This window comes from Callospermophilus lateralis, chromosome 16 (genome assembly GCF_048772815.1).
Source record: "Callospermophilus lateralis isolate mCalLat2 chromosome 16, mCalLat2.hap1, whole genome shotgun sequence".
Classification (NCBI taxonomy): Eukaryota; Metazoa; Chordata; class Mammalia; order Rodentia; family Sciuridae; genus Callospermophilus; species Callospermophilus lateralis.
This window is the reverse complement of record NC_135320.1, coordinates 91,245,005-91,270,996: the sequence shown is the minus strand read 5'-3', so window position 1 is coordinate 91,270,996 and position 25,992 is coordinate 91,245,005. Positions and strand designations below refer to the sequence as shown.

General features: G+C 60.3%; 1 protein-coding gene across 17 annotated transcripts in view; it reads left to right on the top strand.

The window, feature by feature from the left end:
• Positions 1-24,271, top strand: part of Plec (plectin) — a 56,065-nt gene extending 31,794 nt beyond the window's left edge. For 8 of the 17 annotated variants that reach the window (XM_076836412.2, XM_076836421.2, XM_076836423.2 and 5 more), the window contains exons 3-33: positions 50-64; positions 214-303; positions 1,222-1,299; positions 1,393-1,485; positions 2,476-2,642; positions 3,201-3,316; positions 3,398-3,504; positions 3,586-3,705; positions 3,778-3,873; positions 4,137-4,264; positions 4,511-4,604; positions 5,276-5,430; positions 5,532-5,841; positions 5,924-6,001; positions 6,077-6,238; positions 6,436-6,540; positions 6,884-6,979; positions 7,225-7,350; positions 8,216-8,368; positions 8,460-8,614; positions 8,699-8,825; positions 8,932-9,115; positions 9,198-9,355; positions 9,480-9,658; positions 11,241-11,379; positions 11,468-11,824; positions 11,901-11,984; positions 12,143-12,247; positions 12,341-12,439; positions 13,406-16,786; positions 16,905-24,271. In XM_076836412.2, the coding sequence (XP_076692527.2) occupies positions 50-64; positions 214-303; positions 1,222-1,299; positions 1,393-1,485; positions 2,476-2,642; positions 3,201-3,316; positions 3,398-3,504; positions 3,586-3,705; positions 3,778-3,873; positions 4,137-4,264; positions 4,511-4,604; positions 5,276-5,430; positions 5,532-5,841; positions 5,924-6,001; positions 6,077-6,238; positions 6,436-6,540; positions 6,884-6,979; positions 7,225-7,350; positions 8,216-8,368; positions 8,460-8,614; positions 8,699-8,825; positions 8,932-9,115; positions 9,198-9,355; positions 9,480-9,658; positions 11,241-11,379; positions 11,468-11,824; positions 11,901-11,984; positions 12,143-12,247; positions 12,341-12,439; positions 13,406-16,786; positions 16,905-23,108 (13,461 nt within the window). In that variant the 3' untranslated portion in view covers positions 23,109-24,271. The remainder of the gene's footprint in view (positions 1-49; positions 65-213; positions 304-1,221; positions 1,300-1,392; positions 1,486-2,475; positions 2,643-3,200; positions 3,317-3,397; positions 3,505-3,585; positions 3,706-3,777; positions 3,874-4,136; positions 4,265-4,510; positions 4,605-5,275; positions 5,431-5,531; positions 5,842-5,923; positions 6,002-6,076; positions 6,239-6,435; positions 6,541-6,883; positions 6,980-7,224; positions 7,351-8,215; positions 8,369-8,459; positions 8,615-8,698; positions 8,826-8,931; positions 9,116-9,197; positions 9,356-9,479; positions 9,659-11,240; positions 11,380-11,467; positions 11,825-11,900; positions 11,985-12,142; positions 12,248-12,340; positions 12,440-13,405; positions 16,787-16,904) is intronic. The other 9 variants (XM_076836414.2, XM_076836422.2, XM_076836411.2 and 6 more) reach the window with 3 other exon arrangements.
• Positions 24,272-25,992: the final 1,721 nt, after the last annotated feature.

The following is a 25,992-nucleotide window of genomic DNA, read 5'->3' as shown; positions in this document are numbered from 1 at the left end:
CACGCTCCGCTCCGTCTCTTTCCTTCTCTTCCTTTGGTCTCTGCTGTAGCACTGGAGGGCAGAGGTAGGTGCCTAAGCAGAGGCATGAGCATGATTCATGCCCCTGCCTCTTTCCCCTTGGTGCCAGTGCCCAGTACTTTTCTCTGCCCCTGTCTCTGGGCTCTTGGTGGCCCTGGGGAATTTGTGGCCACTCTAGCCCTGCTGTTCCCACAGGCCCAAAGGCACATCAGTGACCTTTATGAAGACCTTCGCGATGGCCACAACCTCATCTCTCTACTGGAGGTCCTCTCTGGGGACAGCCTGGTATGTGCCCCTGCCCTTCTCTGTGGTCCTGCCAGCATCACCTTCAATGCCCCTGCCTGCCTTATCTCCCTGAGGTCTTTCCTGACTGCCCAAACTGTGTCTAGCTCAGCCCCCTCCTGCCTTCTCCTTGGAAGCAGTCCCCCCACTGTGCCTTCACGTCCAGGGTGTTGGCATCACAGCTGACAGCCTGGCTTGGGAGTGGCCACGACCCCTGTGCTATGGGCTGCTGTCTTCTGCATTGGAGTCCTAACACAGTAACCTCACGCTCTGCTCTGCTTTGGTTTCTCTGCTGCTTGGACTCTGAATCTTGACCTCTGCCCTTTACCCTTTGCTCTGCTCTGGCTGGGCAGCCGAGGGAGCGGGACGTAATCAGGAGCTTACGTCTGGTGAGTGGTTGTGCCCGTTGGCCACAGAGGCACATGGGCTCCCTGAGACTGTGGAGCCCAACTCACCTGGGCTGGCAGCTAGTCTGGCCCGACCCACTCCTGGCTCTTGGGCGGGTAGATGGCTGTGCTTCAAGCTGCCTGCTGTCCTGCCTGCTGCTATACCTGGGACTGGGCCTGGGACCCATGAAAAGAAGTGGCTGCCATCACTGGGCAGGAGGACACACCTCCAGTGCCACTGCCCTCCACCCACAGCTTCCTGGCTATTGTCTTCTCCCCACCCCCTTCCTTCCTTCCCACAGCCTGGGTTGGTTTCCCAAGCCCCTGCTGGACCTGGGCCCAAGCCCTTCCTGGCCCCTGGGCTGATGGCCTCCTTTTTGCAACTGGGGAGGGTGAATCTGGGATGTGTGAGGGGCTGCTGACCCATTGGGGTAGACCTTGGTTTAGTTGTTGCAGCTGCTTTGGGGGTACTGGGGGGATGGGGCTGGGACTGCAGCTGCCATGTTGATGTTGACTATGCCATGCCTCCTCTCAGCCCCGGGAGAAGGGGAGGATGCGCTTCCATAAGCTGCAGAATGTCCAGATTGCCCTGGACTACCTCCGGCACCGCCAGGTAAGGCTGTCAGCCAGCTACAGGCTGTAGACCCCAGGTACCCTTCCTGAGATGCTGCCCAGTGAGCTGTGACTGAGAGCTATTTGCTCACAGGTGAAGTTGGTGAACATCAGGAATGATGACATCGCTGATGGCAATCCTAAGCTTACCCTAGGCCTGATCTGGACAATCATCCTGCACTTCCAGGTAAAGTGGCTGCCCTAGATGTCTCTGGGGTTGCTGTGGGCTCTTTGACTGGTTAGCTGGCTTGATTTCTGGCTGGAGTATGCTCAGGAGGAGGTGTTTTCCTATCAGCCCAGCCCTGGGCTGGCTTGTAGCTTGAAGGCTCAGGCTTCTCTCCCAGAGCTGCCTGTCCTGTGCCCTCTGGCCCCAGCTAGGCAGGGCCGGCAGAGCCTCCTTGGAGAAGAATGTGTTCTCTCCTGGCTGCCCTGGAGAAGCTTCTGGAGCTGCAGGGGCTGCCCTGGCTGACTCACCATTGCCTGTGCTGGCCGCACAGGAAGCCACAAATCTGAGATCTAGGCAGAAGAGCTAGGCTGGCACGGCAGCTGAGTCACAGGCTGGCAGGCCGGCAGACCTTAGGGATAGGTTGGCAGATGTACTGACAGCAGGTAGACTGGCAGACCCAGGCCTGAGATTGGACAGAGTATCAGGCATACATCCTGCCCAGCCCCCAGAGACTCCCCACCCTGGCCTGCAACCAGAGAGGAGGCCTTGACCTGTCCCCACATGCCACCTCAACAGCCTTTTCTAGGTTTGGGGGTTGGGGGTTCTGGGAAGGCTCTGGGGGTCTTCAGCTACCCTTCTTGTGCCTGCTGTCTACCAGCTGTACTCTGTACTAGCCTCCGGATGTGGAGGGTGTATCCCAGGCTTCTCTAGCTAAGGAGAATCCAGAGTGTCTACCATGTGGTGTTAGTGGGGTTGGGGCACTGACTTATTCTGTGGCAGTTGCTGGCTGGAGTGGCCTGGGCTTTTGGTCTTCCATGTATCTCAGTGGGAAAGAACCCTGGGGGCCCCACTGTACCTCACCTGGGGCCTGGTGACCCCTATATACCCTAGTTGGGTGCTGAGCCACCCCTGCTCCCATGCAAGTGATCATGGGTATCACACAGGGTGGCCAGCTGGTCAACCTGGGTGGCCAGAGCTGAGCCTCTGCCTTCTGTTTACTGTGTGGGGCAGATCTCAGACATCCAGGTGAGCGGGCAGTCAGAGGACATGACAGCCAAGGAGAAGCTGCTGCTGTGGTCACAGCGCATGGTGGAGGGCTACCAGGGCCTACGCTGCGACAATTTTACTTCCAGCTGGCGTGACGGCCGCCTCTTCAATGCCATTATCCACCGGCACAAGTACGTGGCCCCAGCAGGTGGAGGGGGGCTGTGGGTCTGGGGCACCTCAGCTGGGCAACTTCAAACAAGTCAGGGCAAAGAGGGTGGCAGGAGGGATGTCTGCCACTGATGGGAACTTGGCGCCTGCAGGTATGAATGCCAGCCAGCCAGCCAGCCACCTCTGCGAGGTGCCAGTGAGCAGGCCCAGCCCCATTCTTTCTGAGTTCTTAGGAGCACCACTGTTCCTTGAAGCCTGTAGGACAGTGAGATGCTGGTCTTGCTCATGTGGACACCTCAGAAGGGGCCTGACAGGCAAGGAGGCTTCAGGGAGCCCAGGTTGACTATATCCCTACTCAGTGCACTGCATCTGAGACTATCCCCACTATAAGCCTCTGGGGCTCTTGGAGGGTGGGGCAGTGGGGTCCATTCAGGTCTGTCTGTGTGGGCAGGATTGGGGTGTTAATGTGTGTCAGATTTTTCAGGTTAAGTGTGGGGTTGGGACTGTGTCTGCCGGGGTGCGTGAAGGAGTCACGCTGACGCCCCTGGCCCAGCCTGCCTCACCTGCGCCTTCATCCGCAGGCCCATGCTCATAGACATGAATAAGGTGTACCATCAAACCAACCTGGAGAACCTGGACCAGGCCTTCTCTGTAGCAGAGCGGGACCTAGGAGTGACTCGGCTTCTGGACCCCGAGGGTAGGAGCTGCTGGCCCTCCTCCCTTCCTCTTCCCCTTCCCCATGTCCACACAGGCTCTGTGACTCTGTCCTCCCCTACAGATGTGGATGTCCCTCAGCCTGATGAGAAGTCCATCATCACCTACGTCTCGTCCTTGTATGACGCCATGCCCCGTGTGCCGGGCGCCCAGGATGGGGTGAGGGCTAATGTGAGTGATGCCCCAGGGAGGGTGGGGAGTGTGTCCTGAGCCCCGTTGCTCTCCAACAGCTGCTCACTCATGTGCTCACAGGAGCTGCACCTTCGATGGCAGGAGTACCGGGAGCTGGTGCTGCTGCTGCTGCAGTGGATACGGCACCACACTGCTGCCTTCGAGGAGCGCAAGTTCCCCTCCAGCTTTGAAGAGATTGAGGTGGGCCTACCCACTTGGGCCGGGGTCCTGTGTCTGCCTTGGCAGGGCTGCTGACGAGCCTTGTCCCCACAGATCCTTTGGTGCCAGTTCTTGAAGTTTAAGGAGACAGAGCTTCCAGCCAAGGAGGCCGACAAGAACAGGTCCAAGGGCATCTACCAGTCCCTAGAAGTAAGTGGGTGTGCCCCAGGATGGTGAGTAGGGTGTGCTGTAGGGAAGTGACTGGGGTGCCCCTGAGTGTGGCGAGGGGGGCATCCCCTGGGGAGGTGAGGTGAGTGCAGCTCCCTAGAGCCCCAGGGCCTGGGGTCCCCTCAAGAGTGTGGCTTGAACTTTTGGGACCAGGGCTGTTTCAAGTTTGGAGGGCTAGGGACCTCGGGGCCCAACACTCTCACCATTTGCAGCTTGGGCCTTATTAGTTCTGTCCCTGATCTTAGGGAGCCGTGCAAGCAGGCCAACTCAAAGTACCCCCTGGCTACCACCCCTTGGATGTGGAGAAGGAGTGGGGCAAGCTACACGTGGCCATTCTGGAGCGGGAGAAGCAGCTTAGGAGCGAGTTTGAGAGGTAGGTGTGGGGAGGCTGCTGGTGGGTGGGGCCTTGTGGTGGCAGGGAAGCCACCCCAGGGTGAGTCACTGCCTGGGGAGGAAATCCCCCCCCAGGCTGGGGAACCCAAGCTCCAGAGTTCCTGGCCAGCAGGACAGTGGGCCCTAGGCAGGCAGGGAAGGCAGAGCAGAGGGGAGCTGCTCTCTGGCCAGGGGGCATGGTGGGCCCACCAGCTCACAGTCTGTGGTCTTGTGTTTTGGGCTGCAGGCTGGAGTGTCTTCAGCGCATTGTGAGCAAATTACAGATGGAGGCTGGGCTTTGCGAGGAGCAGTTGAACCAGGCCGACGCCCTTCTGCAGTCGGTGAGGGGGAGGGGAAGGGAGGGGTGTGGGGCGGGCTTGGGAGGTGGGAGGAACCCCAAGCCAGTCCTGCCCTGCAGCCAGGGCTATGACTAACTGGGCTCTGTGGGCAGGGTGGGGCACTGGGAGGGAGAAACCAGGCCTAGCTCCTCCCCACGCAGGGGCGGGGGCAACTGTGATCTCCTGCTGTGGGCAGAACTGGCCTCTTTGTACCAGGCAGGGCACCAAAGAGGCTGGTCTGCCCTCTTGCAGGCTCACCCCATCCCAACAGCAGCTTAACACTGGGAGAGGGGTGGTGGGGAGATGCCCAGTCCTACTGCCTGCTGGCTGAGTGTGGGGCTCAGAAGGTGCAGGGCTGTCTGTGTGGGTCTGGGCAGGATCCCACTGAGAGAAGTGACAGTGTGGATAATGGTGGATGAGGCCCAAGATCCCGCGAAGAAACCTGTAAAGGACCTCGGTCCTTGGATCTAGCAGGATCCCTTTGGTCAGAGCCTGACCCCTTAGAAAGCTAGCCTGTATAGATATGTGGACAAGTTTGTCAGGAGCATACGTGGGGATCCCAGGGCAGTGGGTAACCTGAGGCCTGGGTTGTAGGCTGGGGAAGTGGGTGAAGGGGGCTGTCTTGACTGATGACCCTGTGGCCAGACTCGGAGTCACAGATGACCACCTTGCAGGATGTCCGGCTGCTGGCCTCAGGCAAGGGGCCACAACGGGCAGGGGAGGTGGAACGGGACCTGGACAAGGCAGATGGCATGATCCGGCTGCTGTTCAATGACGTGCAAACCCTTAAGGATGGGCGGCACCCGCAGGGCGAGCAGATGTACCGCAGGTGGGGTCCGCCTGTGCCCTTCCCAGGGAGCCTGGGTTTGGGAGCCTGCGTCTGGGAGCCTGGGACCTGTCTGAACCCTCCTGACTCCTCTGCTGCCCCAGGGTGTACCGCCTGCATGAGCGCCTGGTGGCCATCCGCACCGAGTACAACCTCCGGCTGAAGGCAGGCGTGGCAGCCCCCGTGACCCAGGTGACCCTGCAGAGCACACAGAGGCGACCCGAGGTGGAGGACTCCACCCTGCGCTACTTGCAGGACCTGCTGGCCTGGGTGGAGGAAAACCAGCGCCGCGTGGACAGTGCTGAGTGGGGTGTGGACTTGCCCAGTGTGGAGGCACAGCTTGGTAGCCACCGAGGCCTGCACCAGTCCATTGAGGAGTTTCGGGCTAAGATCGAGCGGGCGCGCAGCGATGAGGTGGGCAGCATCCTTGGGTGGGCTGTTAGGTGGTGGGCAAGGGCCTGGTCCCGGCAGTTCTCATCCTCCTCATCTCCTACAGGGCCAGCTTTCCCCTGCCCCCCGGGGTGCCTTCCGTGACTGCCTGGGTCGACTAGACCTGCAGTATGCCAAGCTGCTGGTGAGTGGGGACCAGGCAGGGACTGGGGAGGTGGGCAGGCAGCAGTCTGCTAACATGCTCCCTGCCTGCCCGCAGAACTCCTCCAAGGCCCGCCTCCGGTTCCTGGACAGCTTGCATGGTTTTGTGGCAGCTGCTACCAAAGAGCTGATGTGGCTGAATGAGAAGGAGGAGGAGGAGGTGGGCTTTGACTGGAGTGACCGCAATGCCAACATGGCTGCCAAGAAGGAGAGCTACTCGGTGAGTCTGTCTGGCCTTCCAGAACCCTCCTGCATTTGTCCACACCCAGCCCCACTGTTGGGAGCCTTTGGGTGGCCCATCAGTTCCAGCTCAGGCTCCATGGAGGCTGGCACAGGATTGGGATTGTGTTTGTTGGAAGATTATAGACCCCAGTCTGCCTCCAACACTATTCCTGAGACCCTCTTCCCTTGCATCAGGCCCTTATGCGTGAACTGGAGCTGAAGGAAAAGAAAATCAAGGAGATTCAGAATACTGGAGACCGACTGCTGCGAGAGGACCACCCTGCCCGGCCTACAGTGGAGGTGAGGTGGGACTGCAGGGCTGTGGGGGTCAGCACCGGCCCCCAGATGTGGGGGCCGTGGGGCAATACCATGGACGCTTAGGTGCAGGTAGGGCTGGAGGGGGCCACCATGGGCCCCAAGGGATCTACCGTGGGTCAGAGGTGGGGAAGGAAAGGTGCTGTGGGAGTCCATCTTGGGCCCCAGGTGAGGTTGGCCAGAAGCTGTGGGGACATCCTGGGCCCCAAGTGGGTGGGGAGAGGGATAGGGACCACCCTGGTCCTAGATGGGTATGTGGGGAGGGGATGGGGTACTGTGGACCTCCCTAGGTCCCATGTGGGGATCTGAGGAGGTCCCTGTCCTTCAGTCTTTCCAGGCAGCCCTGCAGACCCAGTGGAGCTGGATGCTGCAGCTGTGCTGCTGTATTGAGGCTCACCTGAAGGAGAACACTGCCTACTTCCAGGTGAGACCCCTGCCCCACGTGGCCCAGCTGCAGCACTCTGAAGGTGCCTCCGGACCACACTTGGCAGTAGGATCGGCCCTGACTGCTCGCCCTCCCCCGATTGCCCCACTTGCTTCCTGCACTCAGGAGTCCTCCCCAGTCCTCTTGGGCTCTGCTACTCCTTGCCTTAAGCCTTGGCCCTTCAGTCTGCTCCCCACTTCTGGGGCCTGGGGCATCCCTGCATGATCTTCTACTTCCCTGCTCAGTTCTTCTCAGATGTGCGAGAGGCTGAGGAGCAGCTGCAAAAGCTACAGGAGACATTGCGAAGGAAGTACAGTTGTGACCGCTCCATCACTGTCACCCGGCTTGAGGACCTGCTGCAAGATGCCCAGGTGAGGCTGAGGCAGGCAGGAGCACAGGGACAAACTGACTTGGTGTGGGCTGCATTGGTGCCTAGGAGTTGGGGATGGAGGACCAGCAGAGGCTGGGGAGGTCTGATGAGGGTGGTGGGTGTGTGATGAGCTGAGAGGCTGGTGGCAGGCTGCTGCCTGGAGCTGGTGTGAACTCCCACCCCTATAGCCTGCACAGGTGGAGGCCCAAGTTAGTGGCGGTCACAGTCCTGTGATTGGGCACAAATGCTGGTTTTCTGGCCCCGATGGCTGGAGTCGGCACAGGCCACATGGTTGTGGAGGGCTGAACAAGAGCTGGGCAGGGTGCCTGCAGGCAGGGGTGAGGAGCCCTTGGGGCCACAGTGCTCTGGGTGAGCAGCAATGGAGGGAAGAGTGAGGGGCAGCTGGTTCTGTAAAGTGCTGTTCTGTCAAGCTTGGGACTTCAGTCTCAATGCCAACCTGAGAGAAGGTAGTGCAGCTGCCAGCTCCCAGCCTTGGACAGTCCCTTGGTGAGGTTTGGTTGGACAGGAGGAGGCAAGTGACCTGCTCCTAAAGAGGGAGGGAGGAGAAGAGAGACACCGCAGGGGCCAGAGTGTAGCTGGGCTGGACCCCCTTCCCTGAGGGACATAGTGGGTGACCTGGGATGGGGGTAGGGCATCCAGTCCAGATCCAGGGAGTAGGATCTGCTTGGGGCCCAAGCCCTGGGGCCTGTCCCAGCCATACCTCCTGCCTCCCAGTGTCCCCACTGCCAGCATCAGGGAGGCCCCACAGTCCTGGCAGTCCCCTGATCCTGGAGGTGCTGGGATGTCTACTGCTTGCTGGAGGTAGATATGCATGTGTTGACCCTGAGCTCTGCTCCTCTCCACAGGACGAGAAGGAGCAGCTGAATGAGTATAAGGGGCACCTCTCTGGCTTGGCCAAGAGAGCCAAGGCCATTGTGCAGCTGAAACCTCGCAACCCGGCTTACCCCATCCGAGGCCATGTGCCCCTGCTGGCTGTGTGTGATTACAAGCAGGTGGAGGTGAGGGCTGAGCCAGGTGGGGCGGTCCAACTGGAGGGGGTGGGTAGAGGCACGAGCATGACCACATTGTCATCACCTCTGGCTGTCCCAGGTGACTGTGCACAAGGGTGACCAGTGCCAGCTGATGGGCCCTGCTCAGCCATCTCACTGGAAAGTGCTTAGCAGCTCTGGCAGTGAGGCTGCTGTGCCCTCCGTGTGCTTCCTTGTGCCCCCACCCAACCAGGAAGCCCAGGAAGCCATCACCAGGTGGGTGGCCTATGGGTCCTTGACTGGGAGGGGTGGATAGTGGGCAGGGCCTCAAAACCCTTGATTGTGACCCTGACCTGCCAGGCTGGAGGCCCAGCACCAGGCCCTCGTTGCACTGTGGCACCAGCTGCATGTGGACATGAAGAGCCTTCTGGCATGGCAGAGCCTCAGCCGTGATGTGCAGCTCATCCGTTCCTGGTCCCTGGTCACGGTATGACTGCCCACTGGCCATGGACATTCTGGGGGAGAAGAGGAAGTGGTGTCCTCTGGGGAGCCAGCTAGCCTCATCCCACATTAACCCCCATGTCCACCCCCAGTTCCGCACATTGAAGCCTGAGGAACAGCGCCAAGCCCTACGCAGCCTGGAGTTGCACTACCAGGCCTTCCTGCGGGACAGCCAGGATGCTGGTAGCTTTGGGCCAGAGGACCGGCTGGTGGCAGAGCGCGAGTACAGCTCTTGTAGCCGCCATTACCAACAGCTGCTACAGAGCTTGGAGCAGGGTATGGGGTGGGCATGGCTGGTGTATGGGCAGGGCAGGCAGGCAATGGACCCAGCAATCAAGTGACCAGAATGTGTCCTCAGGTGAGCAGGAGGAGTCTCGCTGTCAGCGCTGCATCTCAGAGCTCAAGGACATCCGGCTGCAGCTGGAGGCCTGTGAGACTCGCACTGTGCACCGTCTTCGGCTGCCACTAGACAAAGAGCCTGCGCGGGAGTGTGCCCAGCGCATCGCGGAGCAGCAGGCAGGCGCTGTCCCCTTTCTCATTGCTCTGCTTCTCAATCCCACTTTACCCCTCCCTCAGCCTTCAGGGGGTGCTTTGTGTTGGGCTCTGCTCATCAGTGTGTCCCCACCCAATCTTTCCTCAGAAAGCGCAGGCTGAGGTGGAAGGGCTGGGCAAGGGGGTTGCCCGACTCTCAGCCGAGGCCGAGAAGGTCCTGGCCCTGCCTGAACCGTCCCCTGCTGCCCCGACTCTGCGCTCAGAGCTGGAGCTGACCCTTGGCAAGCTGGAGCAGGTCCGCAGCTTGTCTGCCATCTACCTGGAGAAGTGAGTGACTGAGCACTGGGCTGGGCCAGGCTCTGGGGAGGCCTGTGACACCAGGGATATTCTGAGCAGAGGAAGGACAGAGTGGTTGGATGAGTTGGGGACATTGAATGACTGGGCTGGGAGATGGTGATCTCGGACTGGCATGGCAGCCGTGGGGTGGCAGAGAGTCCAAGTCTGATGTTTGTGAGGTTTTTTTGTTGTTGTTGTTGTTTTTTTGTGTGTGTGGTTCTGGGGATTGAACCCAGGGCCTTGTGTATGTGAGTCAAGCACTTTATCAACTGAGCTGTGTCCCCAGCCCAACTCTGAAGTTTTTTGAAGATGGCTCCCACAGGGTGTCCTGATGATGTTTTGTGGGATGTGACGGGGAGAGAAGGGTGGAGGGGATGGGTGCTCCTGACTGATCTGGGGAGACTTGGAGGGTCAGCAGGCACTCAGGGAAGAGTTGGGGAGATGGGGTTAGAGCAGAGAGTGGTCCAAGTTGTGAGCAAAAGGGAGTACAGTAGAGGGAGGACTGAGGAGGAGCCTTGGCTCCCAGTGTGGCCCAAGTCTGGAGGAAGAGGAACACCAGGAAATGGCCCAGGATAGTAAGTTCGGAGGAGGAAGAGCCTGCCTCACAGAGGGCCTCTGTGATTTTGAGAGAAGGATTTCTTGGTGGAGGCTGGGGAGGAAGGCCTAGGAGGAGCTTTGGAATGGAGACAGTGGGTCAGAGAGTCGAGGGACTGGGCAGTAAGAGGCTCCCCTGGCTCCCCACTCTCCTCCCATCAGGCTCTTCCCAGAGCTCTTGGTGATGTGAAGGGCCCATGCCGGTGCTCTGCCTCTTCCACTTGCCCTCCTGCCCCACCCCATCCCAGCCTCTTCTATTCTTCCTTTGCTGTTTACTTCAGTGCACTTCAATGCAGACACATAAAAGGTCACACATTCGTAGGAATTAATTTTCAGAAGTGTAATAAGAGATTTCTCTCTGTCTCTGCCTTGTCCATCCTGACTCCAGGGCCTTCAGCATTTATTCTGGCATTTATTGCTTACTGTATTACAAACAGTGCTTCTGCCCTTTGTCTTCCCTTTAGTCACAAATACCAACACACTATTTGAGAGAAATTTCACTGTTGGGTATGAGGTCCCCCTCAGCCAGTCTTGATTTTGCTGGAGTACTGAGAACTACACTCTCAGGGGGCTGGGGCTGCAGCTCAGTGATAGAGCGCCCATCTTGCACGTGTGAGGCACTGGGTTCGGTTCTCAGCACCATATAGAAATGAATAAGATATTGTGTTCAACTACAACTAAAAAAAAAAACAGAATTGGCTGCCCCAGGATCTTGATGTCTGCTGTTCCTGGCTGGAGCATCTGCTCTGCAGGTCTTCAGGCTGGAGCTTTAAGTAGCTCCGTGCCAAGATTTCTCTTCAAGTTTCTTGTTCTCCCTGAAATCTGTGACCACCAGGATTAGCTGACCAGCAGGGTTCTGCTCAGGTTGGGTCTGGGCTTGCCCGAGGCACTCAGTGGCTCCGGGGGCTCTAGTTTCCCCACCTAGGTCTTATTTCTAGAGCCTGCCTGCCCTAGCTCTGATCCCCACTCTCCCTGCCAGGCTCAAGACCATCAGCCTGGTGATCCGCAGCACTCAGGGGGCTGAGGAAGTTCTCAAGGCCCATGAGGAACAGCTTAAGGAGGCCCAGGCTGTGCCCTCCACCCTCCCAGAGCTCGAGGCCACCAAGGCTGCACTAAAGGTATGTGCCAGGGTTTGTTCCTCACTGGGGGCAGGGAGATAGCAGGGGCCCCAGCTGAAGCAGCACCCACCCCTCTTGTGCCCAACAGAAGCTACGGGCCCAGGCGGAGGCTCAGCAGCCTGTGTTTGATGCCCTGAGGGATGAGCTGCGAGGGGCGCAGGAAGTGGGTGAGCGGCTGCAGCAGCGGCATGGTGAGCGGGACGTGGAGGTAGAGCGCTGGCGTGAGCGGGTCACCCAGCTGCTAGAGCGCTGGCAGGCAGTGCTGGCCCAGACTGATGTGCGGCAGCGTGAGCTTGAACAGCTGGGCCGCCAGCTGCGCTACTATCGTGAGAGTGCAGACCCACTGAGCGCCTGGCTGCAGGATGCTAAGCGGCGGCAGGAGCAGATCCAGGCTGTGCCGATGGCAAACATTCAGGCTGTGCGAGAGCAACTGCGTCAGGAGAAGGTAGGCCAGGGTCTGGGAGAGGCAGGCAGTAGGGTGTGTCCTGTAGCTGTCTGTGCTGACCACCAGCCCTTCTCAGGCCCTGCTGGAGGAGATTGAGCGCCACGGTGAGAAGGTTGAGGAGTGCCAGAGGTTCGCCAAGCAGTACATCAATGCCATTAAGGTGAGGCCTCCAGCCATCTACACCAAGACCCCCATCCCAGGACACGCTTGCCAGGCTGGCAGACCTGGGCCATGCTGGGAAACCCTATAGATTGGTGTGGGCGCAGGCATAGGCCACGAGGGCAGAGCAGATGGCCAATCATACCATGCCTCCCATAGGACTATGAGCTCCAGCTGGTCACATACAAGGCACAGCTTGAACCAGTGGCCTCCCCAGCCAAGAAGCCCAAGGTCCAGTCTGGATCAGAGAGTGTCATCCAGGAGGTAGGATGGGGGCAGGCCAAGACTAACCTAGATGAGGACTGGGTGGGCCTTAGGGTTGGACAGAGCTGACTGGCTGTCGCCCTTCCTCCTCAGTATGTGGACCTGCGGACACGCTACAGTGAGCTGACCACGCTTACTGGTCAGTACATCAAGTTCGTCAGTGAGACATTGCGGCGCATGGAGGAGGAGGAGGTATGGCTGGGGCTGTGTGGGCTGGGTGGGGAGGGCCCTCCTGCCCCTGTCCTGCCCCTGTCCTGCCCCTGTCCTGCCCCTGTCCTGCCCCAGATACAGCTCACAGAAACTGTCTGAGCCCACTTAGGGCAGCTGTCCTCACTCCCCCCCTGCCTGGTGCTACCCAGTGCCCCCTTCCCCTAGCTCGGCTGCCTCACCCAGGTCCCACCGTGGCCTGGCCTGTGCTGCTCTCCCCTGCATTCTCCCTGGGCACTCTGCACTGGTTCCACTTGGCCCTTTGTTCTGGGAACAGTCAGGGGACCTTAGGTCATGGGGGCTTGGGAGGTGTCTCTCAGGTGCCTTGTCTGAGCAGGGTGTTCACTGTCCAGTTCCTCCCCACCTCCCAGGTGACCCAGCTGTTGGGCCCGCCTCTGGCCCTACCTCCTCTTGGTTCGGGTCTGCTGGTTTGAGAATCCCTTTTTTTAACTGCCTCTGTCCGCACTACTGTCTTTACTCTGGCTCCCCCACCCTGACCACCTCACCCTGACCCACCCCACTGGGCTTTGGGAATGGCCTCTTGTTGGGGAGCGGGGCCCTATGGTGGCAGCCAGGCTCTGCCAGTGTCAGGTAGATCTCAGGCAGGACTGTGTGGTGGGTGCGGCTTGCAGGTTCTGCGAGCCTCCTGCTTTGCTCTTTCTCTCTCTCCCTGTCCGTCTGTCTCCGTCGCCTATCTGCGGGAAGAGGGGAGGACGCCTGGGCCTCCTTCCCCAGGCTGGTGAGCACGGTGGGGCTGGCTGCGCTCGCTGCCCGAGTGCCCTGGGCGGGTGCACGCTATCTCCTTGGCTGGGCTGGGACCTCTGTCCTCCCTGATTCCCCCGCACCGCGCTGTCCAAGTGAACTGTGGTGGTATCGTGTCACGTGAGTGCCTGCACCCACCCCACGCTCACGCTGTCTCTGGTTCTCTTCCTCTCTCTGCTGTGGCCACAGAGGCTGGCCGAGCAACAGCGGGCAGAGGAGCGGGAGCGACTGGCTGAGGTGGAGGCCGCATTGGAGAAGCAGCGGCAGCTGGCTGAGGCGCATGCCCAGGCCAAGGCACAGGCGGAGCTGGAGGCACAAGAACTACAGCGGCGCATGAAGGAGGAGGTAGCGCGGCGGGAGGAGGCTGCAGTGGATGCACAGCAGCAGAAGCGTAGTGTCCAAGAGGAGCTGCAGCATCTGCGGCAGAGCTCAGAGGCAGAGCTCCAGGCCAAGGCCAGACAAGTGGAAGCAGCTGAGCGCAGCCGACTGCGCATCGAGGAGGAGATCCGTGTAGTGCGCCTGCAGCTAGAGACGACTGAGCGCCAGCGCAGCGGGGCTGAGGATGAGCTGCAGGCCCTGCGTGCACGAGCAGAGGAGGCGGAAGCACAGAAGCGGCAAGCACAGGAGGAGGCTGAGCGCTTGCGGAGGCAGGTGCAGGATGAGAGTCAACGTAAGCGGCAAGCAGAGGCAGAACTCGCCCTGCGCGTCAAGGCTGAGGCTGAGGCTGCTCGCGAGAAGCAGCGGGCCATGCAGGCTCTGGAGGAGCTGCGACTGCAGGCAGAAGAGGCAGAGAGGCAGCTGCGGCAGGCTGAGGCAGAGCGGGCACGCCAAGTACAGGTAGCTCTGGAGACAGCGCAGCGCAGCGCAGAGGTGGAGCTGCAGAGCAAGCGTGCTTCCTTCGCGGAGAAGACTGCACAGTTGGAGCGCACCCTGCAGGAGGAGCATGTGGCCGTGGCACAGCTGCGGGAAGAGGCTGAACGGCGGGCACAGCAACAGGCTGAGGCCGAGCGGGCTCGTGAGGAAGCCGAACGGGAGCTGGAGCGCTGGCAGCTAAAAGCCAATGAGGCACTGCGACTGCGACTGCAGGCAGAGGAGGTGGCACAGCAGAAGAGCCTGGCCCAGGCTGAAGCTGAGAAGCAGAAAGAGGAAGCAGAGCGCGAGGCTCGGCGGCGCGGCAAGGCAGAGGAACAGGCCGTGCGACAGCGGGAGCTGGCAGAACAGGAGCTGGAGAAACAGCGACAGCTGGCAGAAGGTACCGCACAGCAGCGCCTTGCTGCAGAGCAGGAGCTGATCCGCTTGCGGGCTGAGACAGAGCAGGGGGAGCAGCAGCGGCAGCTGCTGGAGGAGGAGCTGGCCCGGCTGCAGCGAGAGGCGGCTGAGGCCAACCAGAAGCGCCAGGAGCTGGAGGCTGAGCTGGCCAAGGTGCGGGCAGAGATGGAGGTGCTGCTGGCCAGCAAGGCTCGAGCGGAGGAGGAATCTCGTAACACCAGTGAGAAGTCCAAGCAGAGACTGGAGGCAGAGGCTGGCCGGTTCCGTGAGCTGGCCGAGGAGGCTGCTCGCCTGCGGGCCCTGGCTGAGGAGGCTAAGCGGCAGCGGCAGCTTGCCGAGGAGGATGCAGCACGCCAGCGGGCCGAGGCAGAGCGAGTGCTTGCTGAGAAGCTGGCCGCCATCAGCGAGGCCACGAGGCTCAAGACAGAGGCGGAGATAGCGCTCAAGGAGAAGGAAGCAGAGAATGAGCGCCTACGGAGGCTGGCTGAAGATGAGGCTTTCCAGCGGCGGCGGCTGGAGGAGCAGGCAGCGCAGCACAAGGCTGACATCGAAGAACGCCTGGCTCAGCTGCGCAAGGCATCAGAGAGCGAGCTGGAGAGGCAGAAGGGGCTGGTGGAGGACACACTGCGCCAGAGGCGGCAGGTGGAAGAAGAGATTCTGGCACTGAAGGTGAGCTTTGAGAAGGCAGCTGCTGGCAAGGCGGAGCTGGAGCTGGAGCTGGGGCGTATCCGTAGCAATGCGGAGGACACGCTGCGCAGCAAGGAGCAGGCAGAGCTGGAGGCTGCTCGGCAGCGGCAGTTGGCAGCTGAGGAGGAGCAGCGGCGCCGTGAGGCTGAGGAGCGCGTACAGAAAAGCCTGGCGGCTGAGGAAGAGGCCACACGGCAGCGCAAAGCCGCACTGGAGGAAGTAGAGCGGCTTAAGGCCAAGGTGGAAGAGGCCCGGCGCCTGAGGGAGCGAGCAGAACAGGAGTCGGCTCGGCAACTGCAGCTGGCCCAAGAGGCTGCCCAGAAGCGGCTGCAAGCAGAGGAGAAGGCCCATGCCTTTGTGGTGCAGCAGCGTGAGCAGGAGCTGCAGCAGACATTGCAGCAGGAGCAAAGTGTGCTGGAGCGACTGCGTGGCGAGGCAGAGGCTGCACGGCGAGCCGCTGAGGAGGCTGAGGAGGCCCGGGAGCAGGCTGAGCGGGAGGCCGCGCAGTCCCGGCGGCAAGTAGAAGAGGCTGAGCGGCTCAAGCAGTCTGCAGAGGAGCAGGCACAGGTCCGGGCTCAGGCACAGGCTGCTGCAGAGAAGCTGCGCAAGGAAGCCGAGCAGGAGGCAGCACGACGGGCACAGGCAGAACAGGCAGCCTTGCGCCAGAAGCAGGCGGCTGATGCAGAGATGGAGAAGCATAAGAAGTTTGCAGAGCAGACGCTGAGGCAGAAGGCCCAGGTGGAACAGGAGCTGACCACCCTGCGGCTACAGCTGGAGGAGACTGACCATCAAAAGAGCATCCTTGATGAGGAGCTGCAGCGGCTGAAGGCGGAGGTGACAGAGGCAGCCCGCCAGCGCAGCCAGGTAGAGGAGGAGCTCTTCTCTGTGCGCGTGCAGATGGAAGAGCTGGGGAAGCTCAAAGCACGGATCGAGGCTGAGAACCGCGCGCTCATCCTGCGTGACAAGGACAACACACAACGCTTCCTGGAAGAGGAGGCTGAGAAGATGAAGCAGGTGGCGGAAGAGGCTGCACGGCTGAGTGTGGCAGCCCAGGAGGCAGCACGCCTGCGGCAGCTGGCAGAAGAAGACTTGGCACAGCAGCGGGTCCTGGCAGAGAAAATGCTCAAGGAGAAGATGCAGGCTGTGCAGGAGGCCACACGGCTCAAGGCTGAGGCTGAGCTGCTGCAGCAACAGAAAGAGCTTGCTCAGGAGCAGGCTCGACGGCTGCAGGAGGACAAGGAGCAGATGGCTCAGCAGCTGGCACAGGAGACACAGGGTTTCCAGCGGACACTGGAGGTGGAGCGGCAGCGGCAGCTGGAGATGAGTGCAGAGGCTGAGCGCCTGAAGCTGCGCGTGGCTGAGATGAGCCGGGCCCAGGCCCGTGCCGAGGAGGATGCCCAGCGCTTTCGGAAGCAGGCTGAGGAGATTGGTGAGAAGCTGCACCTCACTGAGCTCGCCACACAGGAGAAGGTGACATTGGTACAGACACTTGAGATCCAGCGGCAGCAGAGTGACCATGATGCTGAGCGCCTGCGGGAGGCCATCGCTGAGCTGGAGCGTGAGAAGGAGAAACTGAAGCAGGAGGCCAAGTTGCTGCAGCTCAAGTCTGAGGAGGTACCACCCTCCCTCCACAGATGGGCAGGCGGGGGTGGGGTGTGTCCTTGGGAGGGTAAGGGTGCTCCAGGGCCCTGCTGTCCCTGACTGCTACCTCCCCGCTCCTTGCCTCTTGCAGATGCAGACAGTACAGCAAGAGCAGATGCTCCAGGAGACACAGGCCTTGCAGCAGAGCTTTCTGTCCGAGAAGGACAGCCTGCTGCAGCGGGAGCGCTTCATTGAGCAGGAAAAGGCTAAGCTAGAGCAGCTTTTCCAGGAGGAGGTAGCGAAGGCACAGCAGCTCCGTGAGGAGCAGCAGCGGCAGCAGCAGCAGATGGAACAGGAGAAGCAGCAGCTGATGGCCAGCATGGAGGAGGCCCGGCGTCGGCAGCGTGAGGCAGAAGAAGGTGTACGTCGCAAGCAGGAGGAGCTACAGCACCTGGAAGAGCAGCGGCAGAAGCAGGAGAAGCTGCTGGCTGAGGAGAACCAGAGGCTGCGTGAACGGCTGCAGCGCTTAGAGGAGGAGCATCGGGCAGCACTAGCACACTCTGAGGAGATTGCTGCCACGAAGGCCTTGCCCAATGGCCGGGAGGCACCTGATGGCCCAACTGTGGAGGTGGAGCCTGAGCATAGCTTTGAGGGTTTGCGACAGAGAGTGCCAGCCCAGCGGCTGCAGGAGGCTGGCATCCTGAGCCCAGAGGAGCTGCAGCGGCTGGTGCAGGGCCACACCACGGTGACTGAGCTTGCGCAGCGTAGGGATGTGCAACAATACCTGCAGGGCCGCAGCAGCATTGCCGGGCTGCTGCTGAAGCCCACCAATGAGAAGCTGAGTGTCTACACGGCCCTGCGGAGGCAGCTGCTAAGCCCTGGCACCGCTCTCATCCTGCTTGAGGCCCAGGCAGCCTCAGGCTTCTTGCTGGACCCTGTGCGGAATCGACGACTGACTGTGAATGAGGCCGTGAAGGAGGGTGTTGTGGGCCCTGAGCTACACCACAAGTTGCTATCTGCTGAGCGGGCTGTCACTGGCTATAAAGACCCCTACACTGGAGAGCAGATCTCACTCTTCCAGGCCATGAAGAAGGACCTCATCGTTAGGGACCATGGCATCCGCCTGCTGGAGGCCCAGATCGCCACGGGTGGCATCATTGATCCCGTGCACAGCCACCGCCTGCCTGTGGAGGTGGCCTACCAGCGCGGCTACTTCGATGAGGAGATGAGCCGCGTGCTGGCGGACCCCAGTGACGACACCAAGGGCTTCTTTGACCCCAACACCCACGAGAACCTCACCTACCTGCAGCTGCTGGAGCGCTGTGTGGAGGACCCCGAGACGGGCCTGCGCCTCCTGCCACTCACAGATAAGGCTGCCAAGGGTGGTGAGCTGGTGTATACTGACTCTGAGGCCCGGGATGTCTTTGAGAAGGCCACTGTGTCTGCACCATTCGGCAAATTCCAGGGCAAGACGGTGACCATCTGGGAGATCATCAATTCAGAATACTTCACAGCGGAGCAGCGGCGTGACCTGCTGCGGCAGTTCCGCACAGGCCGCATCACAGTGGAGAAGATCATCAAGATTGTCATCACTGTCGTAGAGGAGCACGAGCAGAAGAGCCAGCTCTGCTTTGAGGGCCTGCGTGCCCTGGTGCCTGCTGCCGAATTGCTGGAAAGTGGGATCATTGACCATGACCTCTACCGTCAGCTGCAGCGGGGCGAGCGCTCTGTAAGAGAGGTGGCTGAGGCGGACTCTGTGCGGAGGGCCCTGCGGGGTGCCAGTGTCATTGCAGGTGTGTGGCTGGAGGAGGCAGGACAGAAGCTGAGTCTCTATGAGGCCCTGAAGAAAGACCTACTGCAGCCAGATGTGGCTGTGGCCCTGTTAGAGGCCCAGGCCGGCACTGGGCACATCATTGATCCTGCCACTAGTGCCCGGCTGACTGTGGATGAGGCAGTACGTGCTGGTCTGGTGGGCCCTGAGCTTCATGAGAAGCTGCTGTCGGCTGAGAAGGCTGTGACGGGCTATAGGGACCCCTATTCGGGGCAGATTGCCTCCTTGTTCCAGGCTCTGAAGAAAGGCCTCATCCCTCGGGAGCAAGGCCTGCGCCTGCTAGATGCCCAACTGTCCACAGGTGGCATTGTGGACCCCAGCAAGAGCCACCGCGTGTCCCTGGATGTTGCATACACCCGGGGCCATCTGGACAAGGAGACCAGCAGGGCCCTGTTGGAACCCAGGGAGGATGCCAAGGTCTACCTTGATCCCAGCACACGGGAGCCAGTCACCTATGGCCAACTCCAGCAGCGGTGCCGGCCTGACAAGCTGACTGGGCTGAGCCTGCTGCCACTCTCAGAGAAGGCTGCCCGGGCCCAGCAGGAGGAGGTCTACTCTGAGCTTCGGGCCCGTGAGACCTTGGAGAAGGCTACGGTTGAAGTCCCCATGGGCAGCTTCAAAGGCAGGACAGTGACGGTGTGGGAGCTCATCAGCTCTGAGTATTTCACAGAGGAGCAGCGGCAGGAGCTGCTGCGGCAGCTCCGTACTGGCAAGGTGACTGTGGAGAAGGTCATTAAGATCCTCATCACTATCATCGAGGAGGTAGAGACCAAGAGGCAGGAGCAACTGTCCTTCACTGGCCTCCGTGCCCCTGTGCCAGCCAGTGAGCTCTTGGCTGCCAGGATCCTCAGCCGGGCCCAGTTTGAGCAGCTCAAGGATGGCAGGACCTCTGTCAAGGATCTCTTGGAGGTGGGCTCCGTGCGGACGCTGCTACAGGGCAGTGGCTGCCTGGCTGGTATCTACCTGGAGGACTCCAAGGAGAAAGTGACCATCTACGAGGCCATGCGCCGGGGTTTGCTCAGACCTAGCACAGCCACGCTCCTGCTCGAGGCCCAAGCAGCCACTGGCTTTCTGGTGGACCCGGTGCGGAACCAGCGCCTGTATGTCCATGAGGCAGTGAAAGCAGGTGTTGTGGGCCCTGAGCTACATGAGAAGTTGCTGTCCGCTGAGAAGGCCGTCACTGGCTACAAGGACCCCTACTCGGGCACCACCATCTCGCTCTTCCAGGCCATGAAGAAGGGCCTGGTTCTCAGGGAGCATGCCATCCGCCTGCTGGAGGCCCAGATTGCTACTGGAGGCATCATTGATCCCGTGCACAGCCACCGCCTGCCTGTGGAGGTGGCCTACCAGCGCGGCTGCTTCGATGAGGAGATGAGCCGCGTGCTGGCGGACCCCAGTGACGACACCAAGGGCTTCTTTGACCCCAACACCCACGAGAACCTCACCTACCTGCAGCTGCTGGAGCGCTGTGTGGAGGACCCCGAGACGGGCCTGCGCCTCCTGCCACTGAGAGGGGCAGAGAAGGCTGAAGTGGTGGAGACCACACAGGTGTATACTGAGGAGGAGACCCGGAGGGCATTCGAGGAGACACAGATTGACATCCCTGGTGGTGGCAGCCATGGTGGCTCCACCATGTCCCTGTGGGAGGTCATGCAGTCAGACCTGATCCCTGAGGATCAGCGGGCCCGGCTGATGGCTGACTTCCAGGCTGGCCGGGTGACCAAGGAGCGCATGATCATCATCATCATCGAGATCATCGAGAAGACGGAGATCATCCGGCAGCAAAACCTCACTTCCTATGACTATGTGCGCCGCCGCCTCACTGCTGAGGACCTGTATGAGGCCCGGATCATCTCGCTTGAGACCTACAACCTCCTCCGGGAGGGCACCAAGAGCCTCCGTGAAGTACTGGAGGCAGAGTCTGCCTGGCGCTACCTCTATGGCACAGGCTCGGTGGCTGGCGTTTACCTGCCTGGCTCTAGGCAGACGCTGACCATCTACCAGGCCCTCAAGAAGGGGCTGCTAAGTGCCGAGGTGGCCCGCTTGCTGCTGGAGGCCCAGGCAGCCACTGGCTTCTTGCTGGACCCAGTGAAGGGTGAGCGACTGACTGTGGATGAGGCTGTACGGAAGGGACTGGTGGGCCCTGAGCTGCATGACCGGCTGCTCTCAGCAGAGCGGGCAGTCACTGGCTACCGTGACCCTTACACCGAGCAGACCATCTCGCTCTTCCAGGCCATGAAGAAGGAGCTGATCCCTGCTGAGGAGGCCCTGCGGCTGCTGGATGCCCAGCTGGCTACAGGAGGTATTGTGGACCCCCGCCTGGGCTTCCATCTACCATTGGAGGTAGCCTACCAGCGTGGCTACCTCAACAAGGACACACACGACCAGCTGTTGGAGCCCAGCGAGGTGCGCAGCTACGTGGACCCCTCTACTGATGAGCGCCTCAGCTACACACAACTGCTCAGGCGGTGTCGCCGTGACGAGAGCAGCGGCCAGATGCTCCTGCCACTCTCAGACGCCCGCAAACTGACCTTCCGTGGCCTACGCAAGCAGATCACCGTGGAGGAACTGGTGCGCTCACAGGTCATGGATGAAGCCACAGCACTGCAGCTGCAGGAGGGCCTGACCTCCATTGAGGAGGTCACCAAGAACCTGCAGAAGTTCCTTGAGGGCACCAGCTGCATTGCCGGTGTCTTCGTTGATGCCACCAAGGAGCGACTCTCAGTGTACCAGGCCATGAAGAAGGGCATCATTCGCCCTGGAACGGCCTTTGAGCTCCTGGAGGCACAGGCGGCCACTGGCTACGTCATCGACCCCATCAAGGGGCTCAAGCTGACTGTGGAGGAAGCTGTGCGCATGGGCATCGTGGGCCCTGAGTTCAAGGACAAGCTGCTGTCAGCTGAGCGTGCCGTCACTGGCTACAAGGACCCTTACTCTGGGAAGCTCATCTCTCTCTTCCAAGCCATGAAGAAGGGCCTGATCCTGAAGGACCATGGCATCCGTTTGTTGGAGGCCCAGATTGCCACAGGTGGCATTATCGACCCTGAGGAGAGTCATCGGCTACCTGTGGAGGTGGCCTACAAGCGTGGCCTCTTTGATGAGGAGATGAATGGGATCCTGACTGACCCTTCGGATGATACCAAGGGCTTCTTTGACCCCAACACAGAGGAGAATCTCACCTACTTGCAGCTGATGGAACGCTGCATCACTGATCCCCAGACAGGCCTGTGCCTCCTGCCGCTGAAGGAGAAAAAGAGAGAGCGGAAGACATCCTCCAAGTCCTCTGTGCGCAAGCGCCGCGTTGTGATTGTGGACCCTGAGACAGGCAAGGAGATGTCGGTGTATGAGGCCTACCGCAAGGGGCTCATTGACCACCAGACGTACTTGGAGCTGTCTGAGCAGGAGTGTGAGTGGGAGGAGATCACCATTTCCTCCTCAGATGGGGTGGTCAAGTCCATGATCATTGACCGCCGCTCAGGCCGCCAGTATGACATTGATGATGCCATCACCAAGAACCTCATTGACCGGTCAGCACTGGACCAGTACCGTGCCGGCACACTCTCCATCACTGAGTTTGCTGACATGCTCTCAGGCAATGCCGGTGGCTTCCGCTCCCGCTCCTCCTCAGTGGGGTCATCTTCCTCCTACCCCATCAGCCCTGCAGTCTCCAGGACCCAGCTGGCCTCCTGGTCCGACCCCACTGAGGAGACAGGCCCAGTGGCTGGCATCCTGGACACAGAGACGCTGGAAAAGGTGTCCATCACAGAGGCCATGCACCGCAACCTAGTGGACAACATCACCGGGCAGCGGCTGCTGGAGGCCCAGGCATGCACTGGGGGCATTATTGACCCCAGCACTGGGGAGCGCTTCCCTGTTACTGAGGCTGTCAACAAAGGCCTAGTAGACAAGATCATGGTGGACCGCATCAACCTCGCCCAAAAGGCCTTCTGTGGCTTTGAGGACCCACGCACCAAGACCAAGATGTCAGCTGCCCAGGCCCTGAAGAAGGGCTGGTTGTACTACGAGGCAGGCCAGCGCTTCCTGGAGGTGCAGTACCTGACAGGTGGCCTGATTGAGCCCGACATGCCGGGCCGAGTGCCTCTGGACGAGGCCCTGCAGCGTGGCACTGTGGACGCCCGCACAGCGCAGAAGCTGCGTGATGTCAGCGCGTACTCCAAGTACCTCACCTGCCCTAAGACCAAGCTCAAGATCTCCTACAAGGACGCGCTGGACCGCAGCATGGTGGAGGAGGGCACAGGGCTGCGGCTGCTGGAGGCTTCTGCCCAGTCCAGCAAGGGCTACTACAGCCCCTACAGTGTCAGCGGCTCTGGTTCCACTGCTGGCTCACGTACCGGCTCGCGCACCGGCTCCCGGGCTGGCTCCCGCCGCGGCAGCTTCGATGCCACCGGTTCTGGTTTCTCCATGACCTTCTCTTCCTCCTCCTACTCTTCCTCGGGCTATGGCCGCCGCTATGCCTCAGGCCCCTCCACCTCCCTGGGAGGCCCTGAGTCTGCAGTGGCCTGACCCTCTGCCTGCATCCCACCCTCCTGCTCTGCATGTGGCCAGGCTCCCCGCCAAGGTGCTGGGGTCTTTCTTTAATGTTTAAAGGTGTCTTTTTCCCAAGTGGTGCCTAAAGTTTAACCAAAAAGACCAGACTAACACATTAATATATATTTGCTGTCTAGACAGACTGTAACTTGGGGTTCGGGGCCGGCCCAGCCCCGCTGACCACCTCACCCCCCTCGGATCTCCCCACTTCAACCTGCCACTCACAATAGCCAGGTGCCTTGGAGGGCCCAGAGTTGGGCCCCCAGCCCACCCCCCCTCCCATAGGAGGTTTCTGACTGGGTGAGACCCCCAGCCCTGTAAGCCAACCCCACTGGTGTGTACACCTGCTAGTCCTAGCTGCTGAGGGCAGCCGGGGTCAGTCTTGTCAGTAGAGATTCTCTCAGGGCTTCTACCCTGGGCCAGCATTTTCTTCCCAGCGTGTTTCCCAGACTGGCCTTCTTGCTTGGTGGATCTTGCTGGTGAGGAAAGGGTCCTGGGCCAGCCTTCTCTTCAGCGTGCCCATAGAAGCCCTTTCCTCATGGGAAGAAGAGGGTCCAGTCTGCAGAGGCAGCATCCTTAGCTGGGCTTTAGCCTCCTGCCCAGCTCCTGAAGCTGCTGTCAGAGCTCTGCTTTGTAGCTCACCGCCCCACCCTGAGTCACTCCCAAGACCCTGGCCCGTGGCTTCAGCCTTCCAGCCTCAGCTCCCCTTGTAAGTGCCTTCTGTGTCCTCCCTCGTACCCAGCCCTGAGGACCCATGCCCAGGGTGTGAGACAGACATTCTGGCTGGGCGGGGCTGGGGTTCTGCAGATCTACCCTCCACCATGGGCTGAGTGGTATCTTGAGCCCGTGGAACCCCTCCCTGGGTGCTGCCTGTCCACTCTGTTTCCAGGGAGCCCCAACCCTCCTTGGTCCGGGATGCAGACTGGCTCTATCTACCCAGGCACCTGGCCAGTGCCACCATCCTGTTTAGCCAGCCTCTGGCATTGGCAGCTCCCACCCCTGCCTCCACCCTGTGACTGAGCTTTGCATGTTCCACTAACCTGGGCTGGTGGCCGGTGGAGGTGCCAGGCAGAACACTAACCTGACCATGGGCAGGGCCCTTCAGCGTCTGCCCCTCAATAAAAGCAATTCCAACCTTCCTATGGATTTTTGCCTTAGTTTTTGGTGCTAGTCTCAGCCATGTGTTGGGAATAGGGTAGATACTACCGCTCCAGGATCCAGGCTCTCATCTTAGCCGTATTTTGGCCATGATGGAGCCGTGGGACCTGTGAAGACACTGATTGAGGCTAGATGTCCGTGGGCAAGAAAACCCAGATGGTAGCTAGAGAGCAGTGTGGCCCTGAGCAGTGGGTATGGTCTGACCCCACTGAGGAGACTGAGGAGACAGGCCCAGTGGCCAGCATCCTGGACACAGAGAAGGTGTCCATCACAGCGGGCATGCACCGCAACCTGGTGGATAACATCACCAGGCAGTGGCTGCTGGAGACCCAGAATAGGACCACAATGAGATGGGTTGGCTGAGACCTGCTGCTGGTCCAGGCAGTGACCTGTCCGCCAGCCTACCCCTTTTGCTGGGCCTGTGGTTGGCACTTGAGTATCTTCTGGGGTGGGCTCTTAACACCTGTGTCAGTCAAAACATTTAAAGGTGATTTCCTCCCAAGGGGTGTCTAAAGTTTAACCCCAAAGACCAAACACATTAATATATATTTGCTATCCAGACACACTTTATTTTGAGGGACAGGGGAGCAGTGTGAACCCTGTGTAAGTTGGCCAAGGTCAGCTCTGCAGAGGAGGTGAGCCTCAGCAGCCATCACCAGCAGCCTCCACTGCCAGCCTCCACTGCAGTCTGTGCCTCAGCACTCCTCAGGCCCAGGGCATCAAGTCCTGGATTGAGATGCGCTAGGATTCAGATGGGTCCGTTTCTGGGAAGACTTGTGAGAAGTAGGTGAGAGGGCACATCTAGCCTGCTGCTCCCACTGCCCTGGGGCCGTGACTGGAACCCCCCTCCTTTGTGTCTGTGGCAGGAAGATGCAGCCCTTCACTCCTGATGGTCTGGAGTCCTGGTCACCGTGCACTTGTTGGGCTCTGCTCTCCCTACTTACCGTTGATTAGGGTTGTCCCTGACCTGCTGGTGGGGTGGAACAGGAACTCTTGATGTGCTGTGGTGAGAAGAGCTGGGTCTGCTTGGGGAGAGGGCACAGTGTCATCAGCCCGATGGCCACTGTGGTTGGGAGCTCTGTGTGGTCTGCATCTCCTGGCCAAGGCATAGTCAGTAATCCACATTTCAGCCTGCCCTTCAGGTGCTGGCTGCCTATTAGAGTTTGAGAACCACCGTGGCAAAGTCTCCTGCTGCCTGAGGAATATGGTCCTACAAGCCGTCTACTTACATTCTTGTGGACCAGGTCCCCCCCAGCTGCTCTGTGTACCCTACTGCCCTTTAGGGTACACGTCTGCATGCAGGCACATTTCAATGCTGTCTTTGTGTTGCTATAGATGCTGGGACCAACAACATTCACCTGGGGGCTCCCTTCAGCCAGTGGGTGTCCCGGCTTCACTTCCCCTCTAAGGAGTATGCTTCCTGAGCAACACCAGGCCCCCCTGACTTAGGCCAGCTCCCTGAGATGGTGATTCAAGTGCCGTGGCTTCTATGGGGAGCACCACAGGAAGGGTGTGGGGGCTGGCAATGATGTGTGCTCCCCTGAGCCTCGCCGTAGCCTGACCCACAGCTCGCAGGAGCAGCGTTCCACCTCAGAGGCTGTCCTATCCAGAGACCCATCTGGGCTGATATCTGCCACATCAGGCAGCCATTGGCTGCAGGCTGCCTCTGGAGACAGGCAACTGACCCTCGGGCATCTCTGGA